Source organism: Notolabrus celidotus, chromosome 4 (assembly GCF_009762535.1).
Source record: "Notolabrus celidotus isolate fNotCel1 chromosome 4, fNotCel1.pri, whole genome shotgun sequence".
Lineage (NCBI taxonomy): Eukaryota > Metazoa > Chordata > Actinopteri > Labriformes > Labridae > Notolabrus > Notolabrus celidotus.
The window spans coordinates 12,549,687-12,569,110 of record NC_048275.1 but is presented as its reverse complement, the minus strand read 5'-3'; the positions used below and the strand labels follow the sequence as shown (position 1 = coordinate 12,569,110).

Below are 19,424 nucleotides of genomic sequence, written 5' to 3'. Positions count from 1 at the left end.
AAAGAACTGCCTTTGTATTTTGTAAAAGCAGGGCAAAGGTTTAGCAAGGCAGTATTTTGTTTTCTCCGCAAATAGACATGCATGCCCTGATTATGTTGTTCTCCAAGCAAACTACTGGAAAACACTTATCTGTCAGTGAATTGATATTGAGGACAGGCGGATCATTGGTATATGAAAAGTTTTGATGTATATAATGGATATATTTTTGCTTGGATTTCTTGTAATCCCAAAGGTTTTAGTGATTTACTGTCATTTGGTAGTCAACATATTAATTTGATAACTTTACAAACCTGCACGTTTCAGAAACATGAACAGGAGTGGAGCCAAATTAATTCTACTTGCAGATCTCTCAGTTAACATCGTGTCTTGATAAATGTCCAAAAACGTGCACTCCTCTCAAACCAAGTAATGTAATCATACACATAAACCCACATGTTGATGAAGATAACATTCGAGTGCCTGATCTATGCCAAGCACCGAAAAGGGCATTATATTTTTCTTCTTTTCTATAGGTGTAACTCATGATTCATCTAGAATAAAAGTCAAAGAAAGGAAAGTTTATTTTATCAGTAACATTTTACAAGAAAATACAAAGGGCTTCTTTTGGACACAGAGATTGAAAAGATAAATGTGTGGGGAAAGAACAGCATGTACGAGAATTTTAAACAACTAGAAGTGATTAAGTTATTGACTTGTTATAATAAAGATGCAAATCTAAAAACAAATACTCTGAAGCAAATGCATCTAAAATGCTGTCATTTGAAAAGCAGTCAATGTGTAACCACTCTTTTTATCATTTTATCATGTCTATTCATTTTACCATTTTTATTGTTAGATTAGTTTTAGGATGTTTTTGTATGTTTTACACAGTAAGTACTTGGTTCTGTCTGGCATCTGTCTTCTAACTCTGTATTGACCTAAGATCTCACTGGCTGCAAAACAAGTTTACCTACGGGTACAAATAAAGTAACCTGAACTCTTGAAACACAAGTTTTTTCCAAACATTTACAGAATAGTTTCTGAAAGCAGGTTGACTGTGTTTGGATTTAATTCCAGGACATACCAGCATGCTGTTTCAGACAGCTGACCTGCAGTTTGAACCGGTTGATATTGTTGCAGAGCCTTCCTGATGTGCTTTGGTACCAGAGGAAGGTGACCTCTGATCTTTTCTGGATTTATAATGTAGCGGAAAGGAAGCATATTAATGTCTACTACGGTCATCATCCGCTGCTGTAATACCTTGAATTTTGTTTTGTTGTGGATGCCAAACCCTTTGAGAGTGACTTCCTTTTCTACAGTAGGTAGTACCGTCACTGTCATAAGCCACCTGGTCCATGCACAACATGACCTGAGACATTATACACACACATCAATGGCTGGCCTATATTGAAAATGTATTACAGGACCGTCCAAGCTTATTTGGATGCAGGGTTCCCAGCCCCGTCCATTGATGATGTTAATCCAAATCAAATGATGCACATGCAGTAGCAGCAGGCTGAATTTATGAACATTTCCCTGAAATTTCCCTGTAGGCAGCCTAATGGCTCTGTTCTCTGCAGCAACAAAGAGGTCAGCATGTGGCACTGTGATTGAAGGCACGGGATTAGAAACTAAGAAGATGACTACAGATGAGCAGTGAGCTTTTAAATCCGTATGATGATGATTTTTTACACTGATCATTGCACAGACACTTGCATCTGTGAGCTGCAGCGACAGGTTTTTATTTGAGAAAGTACGCAGATATGCAAAGGTTGAGAAATTTCATACAAGGTAATGTTACCTTTGCTAAAAGTCCATCCATTTGTGAACTATGACAGCGTTGCATACTATATGCAACACGTGCCTGTTTCTATGGCTGCTTGTTGCAACATAATGTATGCTAATTGTGTCTTACATTCATGTCTGATGGAGCCCGTGCGACCACAGACAGGCTCTGTGCATTACAAGATGAGGAGAGATTAGAGCACAGTGGGTTAATCTTTAGGCCTGCCATCTGCCGGGACTATGAGAATTAAAGCTGAAGCCTCATCCCCAACCATCAACATACACAAGTCATCCGACAGGTGATCTTTGTGAGTGGATACACTGTGTGAGCATCGGGTGAAAGTTGTGCATTCTGCTCTTAAGGGGCAGCAGGTTTTAAAGTCTTGACACAATAGGTTTCTAATCTTGAAGGCCTCACTGTGCATTATGGGAATTTGTCTGCTGCCAGAGGTCACTGATCTTAAATTATTTACTGAAGTTCTTAAAAATGAACGTTGTTGCATTTCATTCTGCGTTGTTTTTTCTGAAGGCTTGATTCTAGCACCAGGCAGATCTCACTCTATGGTGTGTTTGTGTGTGTTTGTGTATGTGTGTGTATAGTGTGTATACTGCAGTGTACTGTATGCTCTATTTGTACCTCTCAGATTATAAAGTAGATTTATTTTCTGTATGAGAATGGACTGTAAAAGGTTTATACATATATGTAAATCCCTTTGCATGCAACATGCTTTAATGCGGCATATATAGGCCCTATACAATTGTTTTGGTTTTATACTTGACATATTAATTCTGTGCCTGTAGGGACGGTGAAAGAGCACAACTGATTTATAATATATTAACAGTTTCTGTAGTCCCTCAAATTTAACTAAATATTTTTATCATTATTTATCAAATCATTAGTCGATACAGAAGTTTACTTTTAAGAGAACAAGACATAAGATAACCCAGGTCCTTTGGAAATCTTTTTTTGTCTGAATTATTGAAAATATATTTTAAATCTTACTGTCTGGTAAGCTTGAACATGTACAATTATTATTAAACCCTGGGTTGGTGTCTGTGGACTTATTTTCTTAGTAAAATGTAGGCCCACCAGGATAACATTATATAACATTTGTTTACAAGGGTTCAAATAAGATTATCGAACAAAACGATAAGTCAGCTTAAAATAATTCCCAGAAGATATTAAGTTGATCAATGGGGCTTCATTCAAAGGGACTTAACGCAAAGCGAGAATCTAAGAACCAAAGAAGGAAAAAGAAAAGCTAAGTTAAATTTGAAATAAGTAAGCAATGTAAGGGATAAATAAGTATCAATTTCAGATGTAGGAAAAATTTATTTTTGTCTATTTAGCCAATGTCAAAAATTAGAATTTCCAAACGCATGCCAAAAGCCCACAAAACATCCTTATGATATTCTACCATAACATCCAAACAGGAGTTCTAATCTCATCAGATCATTCACTGCTTCCATCTACATTATCCTCTGTTTTACGATTATCCTATTAATTGAGTAAAAAGTGGATATATTTTTTCCTTTGCCTAATGCAACAGATGGTTGTGGAGTGCATAGCAGATGGCGCTGTAAAAAAAATGACCAGTATAGCAGCACTGAGATTCTGCATCAGTTTAATCTCTCTAATTTGATCCACGGCAGAGTCGGTCACAACATTTGGTGTTAAACTTTTATCATTAAAACTCAATCCCACATCACGTACGTATATTACATTTACTCTGGTCACCTGCAAAGGTGATCATCTATATGTTGTGCACAAGGGCTGGGCCAGGGGTGGCCATGGCCACTCCTGATATCTGATGATCCCCAGTGGCCAACCTGAAATCCAAAATGGTATCATTACCACTGCCACACGTTCAAAGGTTAATAAATTGTGTACAGGATAAAAAATGCATGCATATAAGTTTATTAACTTACTAAAAATGCTCAAAATGGTCACCGTATGGGACAGCATGAGCTCAGTAAACAAAGCACACATCCTGAAAACAAGGTTTTTACTGATAATTAATTTTTACTTGAATAACATTTTTTAAACAAGGTGTTTAGACATTATCCCACACTGCACATTTTTTTAATCATTTGTGGTAAATGACAGATATTGAGCAGCACACCAAATACCAAAGAGAAAGAAGAGTTCATTTGCAAAACCAGTTAACTCACTTTTGAAAAATTAAAAAAATGTTTCAAAATACATATTTTCTCTAATACTAGCTATTGGTATGATCAATCAACTGAGGTTGGGTGGCTTTGGCTAAATCAAAATGACTTTACTAATCAGAGATATCTTGAAAATGTAACTTTATTAGGAATCTATATAAAAAAGAAATGTGTTTTTTGATAATTAATAAAAACGGAGTTATCTGTTTTTGCAAATGAACCCTTCCTGTCCACGATGTGTAGATCTGCCATTGTCCTTGGTTGAAGCAGTCCAGTTGGATTGAGGAGGCCCAGGAGTAGCTCTTAAGATGTGTCATTGGATTAACATGTGAGCATCTGCCTTTAGCCTTCTCCAGTCACACACATACACCTTGTAAGCTGTATCTCATGTTCAGGTGTCTCGACGGAGCCGTCTTCATGGTGCGCTTTCATGACTTCATTCTTTAGGATGAATAATGTAAAGATTTTACATTTGTCACTGCTGTTTGTGTTTGTGTTTGTGAATGCCTGCTTTGGTAAGTTTGATTTCTTTATTCCCTGCTTGTTGTTAATTATTTGCTGGCATTAGATTGTGAATCCTGTTCAAATATACAAGACTCTGGGTGGAAGATTTTCATTGTTTGTAACTGAATGCTGAATTCTGATCTTTGTTGATTCTTGCTCTTGCTTCATTTGGTCAGTTGCTCTTACTGTTTATGAGTCCGTACTCTCTATGACTATCATAAGTTTGTCTGTTTTATAAATGTGGATCCAAAGGTGAATATAAAACATTTAAAGCTAAAAACAGAATATAGATCACTGTTAATTTACAATTAAGAACAGTTTTATTCCTGCACCCAGAGAACTCAGGTCTATGTATAGAAATGTTTTCTTAGGGGTTGACGTAACTTACCTGTAGCTAATCCCAATTAAAGCTACAGAGAAAGCTGGGGAATGAGCACTTGCTTGTTATTTTGATTTATGCCACTCTTGTATTGAAGACTAGTTAGGTTAAAGTTCCTGTGAATGTTAAATTAAGGATTTGTCACTGTTTCTTGCTTTTATCGCTGCTTATATGTCTCTTGACGGTAATTTAGAGTTGGTTATTTCCTGGAAAACCTACAAGAACACTGATAGCTACTTATTGCGTACACCATACTGTGTTCATGTTGATTTTTTCACATTCAGCTTTACAGCCTAATATAGAGCATGTGCATCCATGACAGCTTCATCTCAAGCTCTCTTTATAGGAAGGATGTAAACATGTAGAATCAAGTAGCGCTCAGTTTGCTGTTTAATGTGAGTAGTTGCCACTGTTGTGACTGTCGCTGAAAACACAATGCTAAAACAGTGTAGAACCAGAAAACAATCACTGAGTGATAAAGGAACCACATTGACTTAGCTTAGGTTAGCTAACATTAGCAAACATTAGCCACCTGAGGCTGATGTTGTTAGCTGTGTTACTTTTCTTTTGTTGTGTTTAGTCTTACTCATTAAACTTACTTTAATTAAAATCATTTAATTGTATTTTTAATCTCTGTTTTCAGCTCAAGCAGACTTCGCCCCCTACTTCTACGACAATGGACCATACAGCCAAAATGGAAACCTGGCACTGTTCAGTCTCTCTGAGGACACGGCTGTCGGTGAGGTCAACCTCAGGCATTAAGTGTGAACTAATAGCTGATAGGCAGCTGGAGCAATCAATCAACAAATTGCCTTGCTTTTGTTGCCAGTATCTAGAAGTTCAGTCGATGACAAAGAACAGATGTTGTGTGACCTTTAAATGCTCATCTGCTGGAGCCACCTGTTGAGTGTGAAAACAGTTTGCTGGATCTGATTGTGGTGCAGCTGTCTTTTTATACCTTCAGTCAGTCAGGGAACTTAAACTGCTGCTCAATATGTGTTTGATTAGTTTGTTTCTCAGAAATTGTGCCATAAAATGGGGTTTCTTTACTGCTGGCTAGAATTTGCTTTTTGATTGATTGATTGATTGATTTATTTAAAGGGACAGTGCATATTAATGAACATTTCAGCGTCGCATCAATGTAAATATGCCAAAGTTAGCCATAAGGCTAATTTTCATCCGTAGTCCCCGGCAGGTCAAAACAGAATTCATGTAAACAGTACTTCATGATAGCATGACAAAGAAAACCACAATACATCAAAAGAGCACATTTAAGTTATACAAAAGTGCAAGTAAACGCATTAAAGTGCCGTTTAGCATAATCGAGTAATATGTCCAGAGTTGGACTAACTAAACATTGGCCAACATATCAGAATATCACACAAGTTAAAATGCATACATTAAACCCGTAAAATAACACACACACAGATGCACACACATGCACACACACACACACACACACACACACACACACACACACACACACACACACACACACACACACACACACACACACACACACACACACATACGCACACACGCACACACACACATGCACACACAAAGAGCTGAGGCTTTTTTAACTGCTAAGTGTACTTTGTTAGAGTTATTGTTTTAATTTGAAACCAATTTTATGTACATTTGGTTTAAGGACCAATGAAGATTTGGGACTTACCTGACTTTGTAATAACTCCTTCTGTGGAGCTAATTTTTATAATTGGAGCCACTTTAAATATTTTATTCTTAACTTAAAAATGAGGGAGGAAACATTCTCATATTATATTTATGTTACATAAGTATTTACTAAAGATCTTGCAAATATTTTTGGACAGTCAAGGTTATTTGACATTTGACATTAACAAGGTGGCATCTTTTTCAGAGGTTAATTTGTGCACCTGGAATCATTTTTATTCATGTATTTAAGTGTAGAATACAACATGTGCATATGCATATATACATATGTAAATGGTATATTTTGTGTACATACAAAATGTCTTCTGAAGGTGTTTGTTTAAGTCACAGTCATGGCTGAATTAACTAATGTAGGGAATCTTGTTTCAGGCACACAGATCTATTCTCTCAATGGCACAGACCCTGAAGGTCAGGAGGTGAGCTACGGCATTTCCTTTGATCCGGGCTCCAAAGAGTACTTCACTATCGACCCTGTATCCGGAAACATCACATTGGCAGAACCTCTGGATCGAGAGGTAAACTCAAGATAGGTCTCAGGACATTAAGGAAAAATGTCCTGATTTTGAACATGATGAGAAGTCTTAAAAAGTGAAGTATTTTTTTTAATCCTGTGTCCTTAACAACTTCTCATTCATCGACTCAGAAACAAGATTCTATTGATGTCCATGTCAGCATCAGTGATGGACGAAGCCAGGTATTAACAGCTAGTCCATTGTGTTGAAATAATGCTTTTGATGTGATACCTTTTGGTGACTTAAACCAAAATGAATGCTTCTTCTTGTTTTTAAGGTTGTGGAAAGAGTCACAATATTTGTAATGGATGCAAACGATGAAAAACCTGAGTTCCAAAACATGCCGGCCATCATCAGCGTAATGGAAGTAAGTTATGAAAAAACATGAACATCATATCTATGGTGCAAGATCTTTCTAAGGGTAAATGTTATGACTGAATTTATCTTCCACTTTGCTTACCTTAGACGACAGAATCTGGCAGCAGCATCTACCAAGCTGAGGCAGTGGACCGGGACACAGGCTCAGGCGGCTCAGTCACCTATTACCTCCAGGTATCATTTCTGTGATAAATGAATACAGTGTGTACACAGATAAAACAGATTTTAAACAGCACTCATTTAAAACACATGCTTATACTGTTCACTTTAAATGTCGTTCTGCGTGTGATGGAAATAAACTATAGATTTACTAATGACAAGGTTAACATCTGTGAGATTTTTCTGGCTCAAGTGTGCATTTATGCATGTGCCTGGATATTCTGGTGTAGTTATGGGAATTAGGATTATATCACAATTACATTTGTGTCAGGCTACATTGGGGGCTTAGAGGGCTGGTATGGCAGGACCTGGCAGGGAATGTTAGTTTGCACTTTGGACTATTAGAACCAGAGAACAGCTGGCCTGGAGTGACAGTGACGCATGATTTGTGCACAGCTGGACACAGCAACTTTCACCTGCCTGCCCTGTCCTTCAGCATATGGGCTCTTTACATCCAGATGGACAAAGAGTTCGACACCTTTTAAGATGCGGCCTTATACAAGTAGCTACAGGGTGTTTCAATGCAGCTATCTGAGCACTCCATGATGTCTCGCCTGAGCAGTTGTAAATGGAGTTCAGCCACTTTTCTCGTGTGACCTTACGTGTCTCTTTTAAAACCCTGCTTATGTCCTGCTCTCTGTTACAGAATCCTCTGTCCACTTTGTTTGCAATGGACAGACACAGCGGTGTCCTTCGTTTGAAACAGGGGGAAATGTTGGACTTTGAAAAAACAAAGACACACTTTGTTACCATCATTGCAAAGGTAATGGGTGTTTCAAAACTACGTTCATACTTCTGTTGGGCAAAAGTTAAAATTTACACCAACTTAAAGTTACTTTAGGATTTTCAGATCACGAGTAATGCTAAGACATAGAGCAAGGCCCCAACAAAAGGCAGAGAATATGGCTTGTAAATGTGAATGTGAACAAAACATGTTTCAAGAAGACTTGAAAATGGTTTGGCAGATGTTAAACCAGGAAGGATATATTCAAGATGTATGGTCCATCTTGAGGATAAAACATGTCTGTATCAAACACTGAAAGTAGACATGTATTTGATGTTATGAACGAAACCTTTAAATAGGCTAAATAATCATCAAATTAAAAGTCAGTCTGTGTAAAGTGGATGCTTCCTTTTAAATATAAGCTGACAGTTTATGGTGGGAAACTGAGCTATTTGTTGTCATGTGCAGTCCTTTACAGCAAAGTTTTAGAATGATATGATAAAAAATAAAGAGTTTTGAAATGTGGATTTAAAATGTTGGTTTCTTTTATTCTAGGATGGAGGTGGTAATTTTAACGGCAAGGAGCAGTTTCTGACCTCCTCTGCGACTCTGACAATTAATGTGATTGACGAACAGGACACGCCGCCATCTTTTATCGGGACACCGTATTTTGGCTACGTTTATGAAGTCTCAGTGCCAGTGAGTATGACAGTGTTATTCTGCTTTGACTCTACATCATAATGACAAAACATTGATTATTTATAGCACCTTAAAGTAGTTTGGTAAGTTCTTATAATTGATGTCATGTTTATTTTGCATAAGCAAGAAAACTCATTCAGCTCTAATTGCTGACATTTACCTGTGCTGCCTTCATCAAAGCTTTTACTGACAGCAGATCAAAGTCACATTATCTCCTCAGACACTAAATGTCACAGCAGTAGCAGGTAATGGCAGGAAGACAGCACACTTTGACTTTCATCTGAAAGGAAATAAATAAGCAAAATGACATTTGACATTGACATTTCATGAATCTTTGAAGACTCATTTGAAGAGTCTTCAAAAAAAGTTACAATGTTTTTGGGAGCTGATCGTGAGCCACGAGTTGACTCAATTAAATCTCTTGACTGATAATGGGTTCATTTATTAGCGCTATTATTATTTTCACCATGTTTTTCCCTTTTCTTTTTTAAAGATGTTTACGTGTATCTTTACGTTTACCTAACTCAAGTCTTTCCATATACCTGCATAGCAGATTAGTAAAAAAAACAAAGAAGAAAAATCCCAAAATATTAGTTTGTCAGTTTTTAATAATTACCTTATCATACCAAAGGCAAGATTTTTAGCTTTAATCTTTATTTAACAACATGTATTTACTTACCTAATCTGCCTCACAGGGATCTGACATATTCATAGTTGAAGCCAGAGATGGTGATGTTGGAAACCCAAACCCAATCCAGTATTCCTTTGAAGATGGTAAGCAGTAAGCACTAAATCAAAAGAGAAAAGACTGACTCTGAAATGACTCCAAAGTGCTCACCAGATTTTCTTTTGCAGGAGATGATGGTGTTTTCAGCATCAATAAAACCAGCGGTTTGATCAGACTGCTGACTATGCCCATATATCTGAAGAGAGAAATATTTAACATTAAAGTCAAGGTAAGTTGTGATGCATTCACTGCACCCTACTTAATTTCCACCATTAAACTAACTTAAAAGGAAAATATGTAGAAGTTTAGTTTTGATACTGTCTTCATGTTTAGCCCGTAACCACCTCTTGTTGTATATCATTTCTAACTGTAAAAAGAGGGGGAAAGGTCACTATTCATTAACTTAACTGAGGAAATATTTTTTATAAACTTTTGGTGCTTATCAACCAAAAACAGCAGCACGTTACTGACCATATGAATGTCTAAAACATGGACGTAGTCTCAGTGATGTCACCCATTGCTTTTTAAAGAATCATGAAGCCCAACAACTGCAGCTGCCATATTGGAAATACTGATTCCAACTTACTTTTGGTCAAGCTAGTCACAGGCAAAGAGGATAAGCTGAGGCGGGCTGTTAGCCATATGTCAGTTAAATCAGCCATACCCCTAATTAAGCCTCATTATTCATAACTCTTACCCTTAGTATTATTGGAACGGATAACCCCTGCTACAGTTTTGATGAACAAAGGAATGAGGATGGCCTAAAGAGACCAATACCAGTTAATTGTATCAGGCTGTGAACATGCTGCTGTGAAAATGGGCATTTTTGCATGAGGCCTGATGGGCCTTCTTGAGGTTTTGAAGCCAGCCTCTAGTGGCAACTTGAGGAACTGCAGTTTTATGCACTTGTGTATTGGTTCCATTTTCAATAGAGCAGAGGCTGCCTCTTTTTTTTTTTAAGCTTGCCGCTCCTTCTTTTTGATTGGCATTACCCTTTCAAAATAAAAGCCCAGGTCTTTATAGTTTAACTCCTGGAATATATATTTACACAGCCTCAATGCCATACAATAAAATAGTAAATGAATAATATTTAAAGTCCTTACTCATTGTTTTAGTATATTTGTTCAGTAATAAATAGTGGATATGTCTAGAATATGCCATCACAGCAAAAGTTTTATTTCTTTGAACTTGTTTTGAACTGAAAAACAGAAAATGCAACAGATCTGGTGAGACTGAAGGATAAAGTTGGCCCACCCACAGTCTCCTCAAGTGATGAAGTGAAAAACAGAGGGTTTATCATTGTATCTTGTCTCCCCTGTGTCCAGGCATCAGAAGTGAGTCCTGAAGGCAGACTCTTGGACTATGAAGTGACTACAGTGGTGATCCGTGTGGTGGACCTGAACAATAATCCACCTACTTTCTATGGAGAAAAGGGCCCACAGAATATTTTTGAGTTAACCATGTATGAACATCCACCAGAGGGGGAGATACTGCGGGGGCTGAGAATCATCGTCAACGACTCTGATCAGGTAATCGTCAGTGTTTTACATCATTGTATAGCACTTGAATAATATTATTTCATTGCAAAGCTGCCATTGTAAACCAAGAGAGAGGAACTATTATGCAATACACTCATTATCTGCCACAGCTACATTGTTGCCATACAAAACATTGATTTATTCAACATTCACTGTCCCAAAGTTGTTTTTTCCGGTCTGCTGTCTGCCTCTCTGTCTATGAATGATTTTAAGCCGGCCATTATTACAGACAATCCTTTTAAAATTGCAAAAGCCCAAACAAATTAAAAGGTTCTCCATAACTACGACATTTGTCAGCTTATGCAAGTCTCTCTCTCTGTTCCCAGCTTCTTGTTTCAGCCTCGTCCAAATGGCTCATGTTCACCAAATGTGTTCTCTGATAATACTGTTACAACATCACAGCGTGCTCGTCTAGTCCAGCTACATTATGTTTTACTGAGAATATGAGTGCTGCCACTGATATCCTATTGATATCTCAAACATTACTGTGATAATGAAAACATACAAAGCTTTTATATTGATTGAATGGACCATATTTCTCATGGATTATCCTGCATGCATGTGTTTGCAACATCTTTATGACAAATGCAGATGACTATAAATAGGTTGATGCATGCATCACATTACTCCATAGCATTTGCAGTAATGAGAAACTCTGATTAATGTGATGAATTGTGTTTTTGCTCTTGCAGGGTGCTAATGCTAAATTCAATCTGAGACTGATCGGACCAGGAAGGATGCTACGAGTCGTCCCTCAGACTGTGCTCAACGAGGCCCAAGTCACCATCTTAGTGGAAGATTCTGCAGCTATGGATTATGAAAAACACCAGTTTCTCACATACAAGGTTAACTAATGGCACAATGTTTGCACCACAGCGATTTTAAATTAGATTAAAAATCTCTGACACTGACATCTCCCAACAAATTACACCAGTGTCTGGTACTTATAGCTGACTTTTATTCACTTTAATCTTTCTACTTTTAAATCTTCAGCTGCTTGCAGTTGAGATCGACACACCTGAGAGATTCAGTGCCACAGCCGACATTGTCATTCATCTCCTGGACACCAATGACAACGCTCCCAAATTCTCCTCGGATTATTACATCGCCAGAATTCCAGAAAACTCGCCGGGCGGCTCCAATGTGGTGTCAGTCACGGTGAGCAGGTCCTCATCCCGTCTAAAAATACACGCCATCACCACAAACGTCACTCTGATTTGAACAAAATGCCCAAAAGGGCCTTTAATTCCCTAAATGTAGTCTTTTTAGGCAGTGGGGGTTGGGATAATATGGTAAAAGATGTAGATAAAAGCTAGGCGAGGTAAGCTGCCAGATGGCTATCACTTTCATTTTGTTGTGTAACACAAAATTCCCAGATTTTTTTTCTCCTAATGCTTTGCTGCACATGCAGCCGCAGCAGAGAAATATGTGCAGAAAGAAAATCAACAGACAGACAGACAGACAGACAGACAGACAGACAGACAGACAGACAGATAGATAGATAGATAGATAGATAGATCATGTCTTTTTCAGCCTCTCAGAGGTTTCAAAGTGGCACGAGAAGCTCGCTAATGAATCCTGCGCTCGCGTGAACAACACAGAGGATCATTTCCTTGATCCCAGGCAATTTCAATCAGATGAAAGAACAGCCGACAAATGACCTTGGACTCACGGAGACAGCGAACAGGCTTCCCAGCAGCGACAGACAGACAGACAGATTAGCCGATGCCTGTGATGATGTTGCTATGACATCAAAAATCAGTCTTTTTATAGCTGACCTCTGTAACATCATGTTCTTATCCATAGATTCACTCAGCGTCCATGCAGGCACACAGGTCTCTTGATAAAAAGACACAAAGAAATAAAACATCAGTCTTTTGAGGTTTGTCAGAGGTAGACAGTAAAAATGAAGGCAGACAAAATTGCAATATTGGTCATCAGCCAAAAATTGTAAGACACATTCTGCTCTAAAACTCTCAAAGAGGAATTTCAGATGACTGACTGCTCTGGAAGTTTTGCACAAATTGCCTAATTTATACTAGTGCCACAACCAAATCTGTAACATATTCACTGTCTGGTTATACTTAATTTCTTCTTTGTCTTATTCTGTTCTTCCACAGGCAACAGACCCAGACTCAGGTCTTTGGGGTGAAGTGCAGTACTCGATCTATGGATCAGGGGCTGACTTGTGAGTATTACATTAAACTTGATCTGAAAGTGACTCAATACTACTTTTCCTCTCATCCTCACAGCGTTATTACTCTATCTAGATATCTAACTTGCCTCCACAAATTCAATAAAAACATGAATGCCTAAACAGTGTTATCTTCATGTCATGAAGAGATATCCTTAAAGTCTGTCTTTAATTGTTTAAATAATTCTTACCAAACACTGACTTTAAAAAGTGTTCCCTCCTGTCTGTGCTTTGGTCCTTGTGTCATGACTACAGCAGGGTGAAGTTGTGTCTGCGGAGAAAATTGCAAGGACAAGGAATTGAGCATCAGTATATATATATATATAAAAAAAAAAACTTGTCAAAGACACAAAAGGCGTAACTATCATTGGAAATCATTTCCAGACTGACTTTGTATCTTAGCCTGCATTTGACATTTAAATTGTACCTCTGTGTATTAAAATCAGAGACGTACATCTGCCAGAAATCTGTGCAGAAATCTGACAGCAGACTTGTTTTTCATATTTGAACTCGGTTCTGTTTATTGCACCTAAGCCCTGTAGTCCCTCAGAGGATTTGCTGGTATTTTCTCTCAGATTGATTTTTATTACATTTCCAGCAGAAGTCTAACCTCTGAGAAAAAGGCTCAGGAGTCACTGCTCTCTCTTTGAGCTATAATAACACACAGCGCAGCCACAGCTTGTTTTTTCTTTACATCAGAACAGACAGAGCCCCAAAGATACAGAGTCAGCACCTAAGAATTCTCAAAACTATGTTAATCAAGGCAGTAAAAGTTCAACATTTTCTTTTTGTCTAATGCCATTTCTATCTGCATGCATTACAAGACCAAAGACCTGGATTTAAAAACACTTAGAGCTGCGAAGTAAAGGAAACATGAACAGAGACGTGCAGTGTAAACAGACAGTTGTATGTTAGGAAGGGCATTTCTAACATCTCAACCCTGTTCTCAATAAATCTCCTGCTTTGTGCTATGAGATGAATATAAAAAAAAACAGAATATTTTTGGACCTCTCAGTCCAGATTTTGAGCTCTGTGGTGATGAATTAGAGGAGATATGGGATGTCACGTGGTGTGCAGGGGAAGGATTTCCAAAATAAGCAGAGGAGGGAGATTTGGAGTGAGCACTTGTTTGCTTTAAACCATTTGGAAACAGTTTCCCCACAGATTGCTCCAAAAGGTCTTTTTGAACTTGATATTTATAATAAATCAACAAATATCATACTGCTCCTGACAACATGAAGCATTTTAGAGGTCTGCCTCTACGCTCCTTCTGAAGCACACTTTTTAGAGTTGTTCAAAGGAGCATGTCATCCTGATCTTTGCCCGCTCACCCTCTGTCATTCCTCTAATCCTCTAATGGGATTGGAGGAGAAAATAGACGGCTCTTCGCTTCTGACTACCTCACACTGAGACAAAGTCGGTGTAGAGGAACTTCACAATTCAGACAGTGAAATGATACAAGCCCACCCTGCTCTGTAACAGTTCAGTCTTTGGCGGCTCACATTAATTTAAGAGAGCAAGGTTCATGATTCTTCACTTAGTTACTTCAGTAAAGTTAAAAACCTGCCTGCCAGTTCTAAGAATCCTTCTCCTGTTGTCTGTTGGAATAAAAACAACACTTTGTAGATTCAGGTGTTCAGAGCGGTAACTACTTTTGACAACAGCAGTTAATCCGTGCACCCTGAATGCTACATCTGTGCAGAGTTGTGCAGCACATGTTGTTTACAACCTCTCTATTGAGACCAGACTCTGCACCAGCTGCTGTCTGCTTACACGTCAACTCTGTGGCTCATTTTTATCATTTTTTTCAGCTCTGTTTATGTATGAAATACAACAAAGTAGTGGGTTTAATGGTTGCAGATTTTAACTCTGAGGACAGGCAGGCTAGATGCTGTCTACCTCTAGTCTAAGCCATAGCTCCATTCTTTAGTGGTGAATCATCTCACTCATTAGGTTAAATGTAAACTTTTATTCTTCCAAAAATATCAAAGTTATTATTTATTAACCCATTGATTGATCATCATTAATTATCTTTAAAAGTATGCAGTTTATATTCTGTTTGCACATATCTAAAAAGCTTGGTTCTTACACCTTGTCTCCTTTAAATGTTGACCTGTCAGATTTCGGTCAGTGCTATTACAGCTTTGAAAACACTTAAGGCACAAAAATAAAATCCAATGGAGGGCTGGTTTAACCCAGAGATTAAAGTGCACACCCCACCTACTGAGGCTATAGTCCTCCTCACAGCATCATTCCTGGCCACGACCCCTCACTGCATGTCATGCCCCACTCTTTTTTTTTTTAAGATTAATCTTTTGATAGGACAGCTTAAGAGACATAGGCAGGAAATGTGGGGAAAGAGTGGGGGACAACATGAACCAAATTAGGAATCAGTCCTTCAACCAGTGCAACAAGGATTGATGAGATCCCTGCTCTACTTACTGAGCTAAACCAGCGCCCCAATCTACACTCTTTGCTCCCCACATTTCCTGTCTCTCTTCAGCTTTCTTCTCTAATAAAGCCAAAAAAAAAAAAAACTATAAAAGATCTTAATAACAATGGTGGTTTAAAGTAATATTATCTCATCAAAACAGCCTTCACTAAGAAGAAAATAAAGTTTTCCACAGTGTAAAATATCCAGAACTATATGAAAAAACATGCATTCATTTTCTAAATGCCACTTTACTCTACAGGTTCCTGATCCAGCCAACAACTGGGATCATTTACACACAGCCGTGGGCGAGCTTGGACGCCGAGGTGAGGTCCAAATATAACTTCTATGTGAAGGCGGAGGACTCAGAGGGGAAGTACAGCCTGGCTGAGGTCTTTGTGACTGTGTTGGACCTGAATGACCATCCCCCTGCTTTTAATGACAACTTCCTGGAGACAACTATGGTGATCGGAGCACCAGTGAAAATAGAGGTATTTATCTTTGGTTTGGAGCTATCATAGATAAAGTAAGACTCGGGGATGATGTCATAATGATTACGTTTTTAATTAAACTCATCTTCATCTACAGGCTGTAGACGACGACGCAGAAGTTCCCAACAACGTCATCGAGTACGCCATCATGAAAGCAGATCCGGACAACAACATCTTTGACATTAACGCTGACACAGGAGAGATCAAGCTCAAGTCCTACATCAAGTCCATGGCCATTATTCAGAACATCACCAAAAAGAGCGACTGTTCCTGGTCTCTGGTGGTTCAGGCCCGGGACCGCGGCCAGCCGTCCTTCAGCACCACGGCAGTCGTCAAGATCGACATCACTGAGGCTGTAAGTATGAGCAGAGTAGATGTAAACAGTGTGTTAGTTTAATCTGTGTAAGGTTATTACTATCTACAATACAATTAAATGATCGGTACATATATCTCATGCTGCTGCAGGTTTACGCAGGACACTTAAAACAAAGAGTGGGTCCATACAGTACTCTTTGTCTCAAATTAAAGCTACCTGAATTAATCTACCATGAGCACTTATATTTATTAAAAGACATAATTATGGCTCAACTATGTTTTATGTTAAAAAAGGCCTGGTGTAAACTCTTTGCAAAATGATATATTGATCTAAATTGTGCATCACTTGTTGAAACTTCTGATCATTTCTAGGTGTAGACTACCTTTCTTCTACTCTATTAATTTAAGTTGTTGCCTACAAAAATAATTTGTAGTTCTTGAAATCTGAATCTCACACAAATGCAATTGTCATGTTTTCAGATCAAATCCAGATTTGTCTCATACTTCTTGGACCTCAGGAAACATCCAGAGTCTGTGTTTGGGATTTTTTTGACTTTTGTCATCTTGGCCATTTCAATAACAATCTTCATTTCAACTCTTATTTACTGGTCGTCTGTGAAAAAGTCCCGCATACTGGCTCAGGGCAAGATCAGAAAGATTGTTAGGAGGCCTGCGCCATAAGTAAATCCTGCCAAAGTGTTAGTTTTACTCTGCTGTAACAAGAATTATATTTTTTATTTAACATAGTAATGTGGTAAAACTAGACTGTGTCTGTAAAAGAGTACAGGAGCACAATATAAACATTTGTACATACTTTTTTCTCTGAGTGGTTTAGATTAAATACTCTCATTATAACACCACCGCAAACGCAAAAAACATAAATAAATTCTGGTTTTGAATTTTCACATCATTCATATTTTCATTCTCAGACGCTGGATGGTTTCAGCTATGGTTTCCTTACCAACCTCTTTGATCTCGAGGGACTCAATTAAGTGCTTTAGAGCACTGAATTGAAATATGGTCATCATGCATTTAGCATGTTTTATTTTCAACACCAGGAAACTTAAAATTCTAAAGTTTTTTTTTGTTTTTGACAGAAAGCATTAATTTTGTATTTTACATTTTTGTATTTTGTACAACACATTATACTTCTGGCTGAATGATGAACATATGCATTACTTCCACACATATTCACACACACAAACACTCAACACCATATCATATTGTGTAAGAGACTTTGACTACAGCCCCATGGATTTATATTCTCCCTGTGCTCTTTTACAGACCCAACTCAGTGGGGGGCCTCTGGGATCATTTTTGATGCAGAGTAGAAACAAGCCCTTGCAAATCGTAGGCATGCTCGCTGGTGTCATTAGTCTCATGGTCATAGTCACAGTCATCATCTCCACGGCAACATTCATGCGCAACAAAAAGTCCAACCGGATCATTCCCAACCGGCGCGTCAGGAGGAGACAGCGAAACCAGCCTGCCTGGAACTTCAAAAACCCGTTCAAGAAACCAGAAAATCCAGGACAGAAATTCACAGTTCAGGAGGTGGACGAGCACGAGCCAGATGTCGTCGTGGAGAACGCCAACTACAACAACAACGTCAACAATGTTGTCAGACAATGGCCGCTACCTCCACCACCTTGTGCTCCATGCCTGCCGCCTCCCCCACCACCCTGCTACCCTGCTGAGAGGCAGTGGGCGGTGCCCACCGTCTCAGCAGCAGTGGCAGCAAAACCTAAAAAGAGGCCGCCTACGACCAGGCGAGACACTGTGAACAATGCGCTGGTGACAGAGCTCAAGATGAGACTGGAGCAGAAGAGGATGCAGCATCAGTAACACTCGACAAAACAAGCTCACCTCAAGGTCCATGAAGCAGCATTCAGTCCTGAAGCATAAGCAGTTTTCCAGCTGTCGTGAAAAAGTAGTTTCAGGTATACATTCTGTCTTTGGCCCGAAAGACAAGAGGATACGAAAACAGAAAACAGACTTCCCCAACCCAGACTTTAAAGAAGATACAGGTCATGTGATCAAAAGCTCCACAATAGCTGCTGAACAGACCATGAGGTGTGTTTGTTTTCAACTGTTGTTTCAAAAGGTATAGATGAATGCTTGGTGTGTGTGTGAGCGTGAGTGTTTTTCTCAGAAAGGTAACACACTGAAGCAGCTAATTGCTCAATTCTTTGTGTATAAAATGTTGAATATCTGTCATATGCATCTTTTTCCAGAATGTTTTTAACTTTTAACTTTTCCTCTTTTGTTTCTGAATCAAGTCTGTGATGTGTGACTTGTTTTGTGACAGGTAAATCTTACTTTTTCAATGATTTGTTGACACACTAGTGGCTTAAAGTTCCTCACCTCCGATCCCTTGCCGGGAATGAAGTCATTCAGATTCCGGCAAGTAAGACTGTTTTTTTTGGGATCCAACCAAGCTCCTTATGAGAGATTTCATGACACTTGAACTGACTAAAGAGATCAGGCCATGGGAGGGGAACCAAAGTGATCACATTAGGAGAACCTTTAATCCCACTGCGCAGGTGTGAAGCACTGTGTAGGGCTCTGTCTTTCATCAGATATGAAATGTTTATTTTCTGATTTAAAGGACTGTGTTTCATTTGTTTATGATTGTCAATGTGCTGGTTTATGTGTTTTGACCGGTGTTTTTTTGTTTAAGGGACCTGTTGCTGTAAAAACATCTGTCAGAATTTGACTACCAATAAATAACTTTATTTGTAATTTTAA

The 19,424-nt window shown here is 38.5% G+C and overlaps 1 protein-coding gene across 1 annotated transcript in view; it reads left to right on the top strand.

Annotated features, from left to right (window-relative positions):
* The window catches only part of cdhr1a (cadherin-related family member 1a), a 23,543-nt gene extending 4,119 nt beyond the window's left edge, over positions 1 to 19,424 (top strand). Inside the window, exons 2-17 of the mRNA XM_034682296.1 lie at positions 5,460 to 5,555; positions 6,878 to 7,023; positions 7,152 to 7,202; positions 7,298 to 7,387; positions 7,486 to 7,572; positions 8,204 to 8,320; positions 8,837 to 8,980; positions 9,676 to 9,754; positions 9,836 to 9,936; positions 11,033 to 11,236; positions 11,938 to 12,090; positions 12,239 to 12,403; positions 13,366 to 13,433; positions 16,133 to 16,361; positions 16,459 to 16,716; positions 17,961 to 19,424. Coding sequence (XP_034538187.1) covers positions 5,460 to 5,555; positions 6,878 to 7,023; positions 7,152 to 7,202; positions 7,298 to 7,387; positions 7,486 to 7,572; positions 8,204 to 8,320; positions 8,837 to 8,980; positions 9,676 to 9,754; positions 9,836 to 9,936; positions 11,033 to 11,236; positions 11,938 to 12,090; positions 12,239 to 12,403; positions 13,366 to 13,433; positions 16,133 to 16,361; positions 16,459 to 16,716; positions 17,961 to 18,521 — 2,549 coding nt within the window. The 3' untranslated portion in view covers positions 18,522 to 19,424. The remainder of the gene's footprint in view (positions 1 to 5,459; positions 5,556 to 6,877; positions 7,024 to 7,151; positions 7,203 to 7,297; positions 7,388 to 7,485; positions 7,573 to 8,203; positions 8,321 to 8,836; positions 8,981 to 9,675; positions 9,755 to 9,835; positions 9,937 to 11,032; positions 11,237 to 11,937; positions 12,091 to 12,238; positions 12,404 to 13,365; positions 13,434 to 16,132; positions 16,362 to 16,458; positions 16,717 to 17,960) is intronic.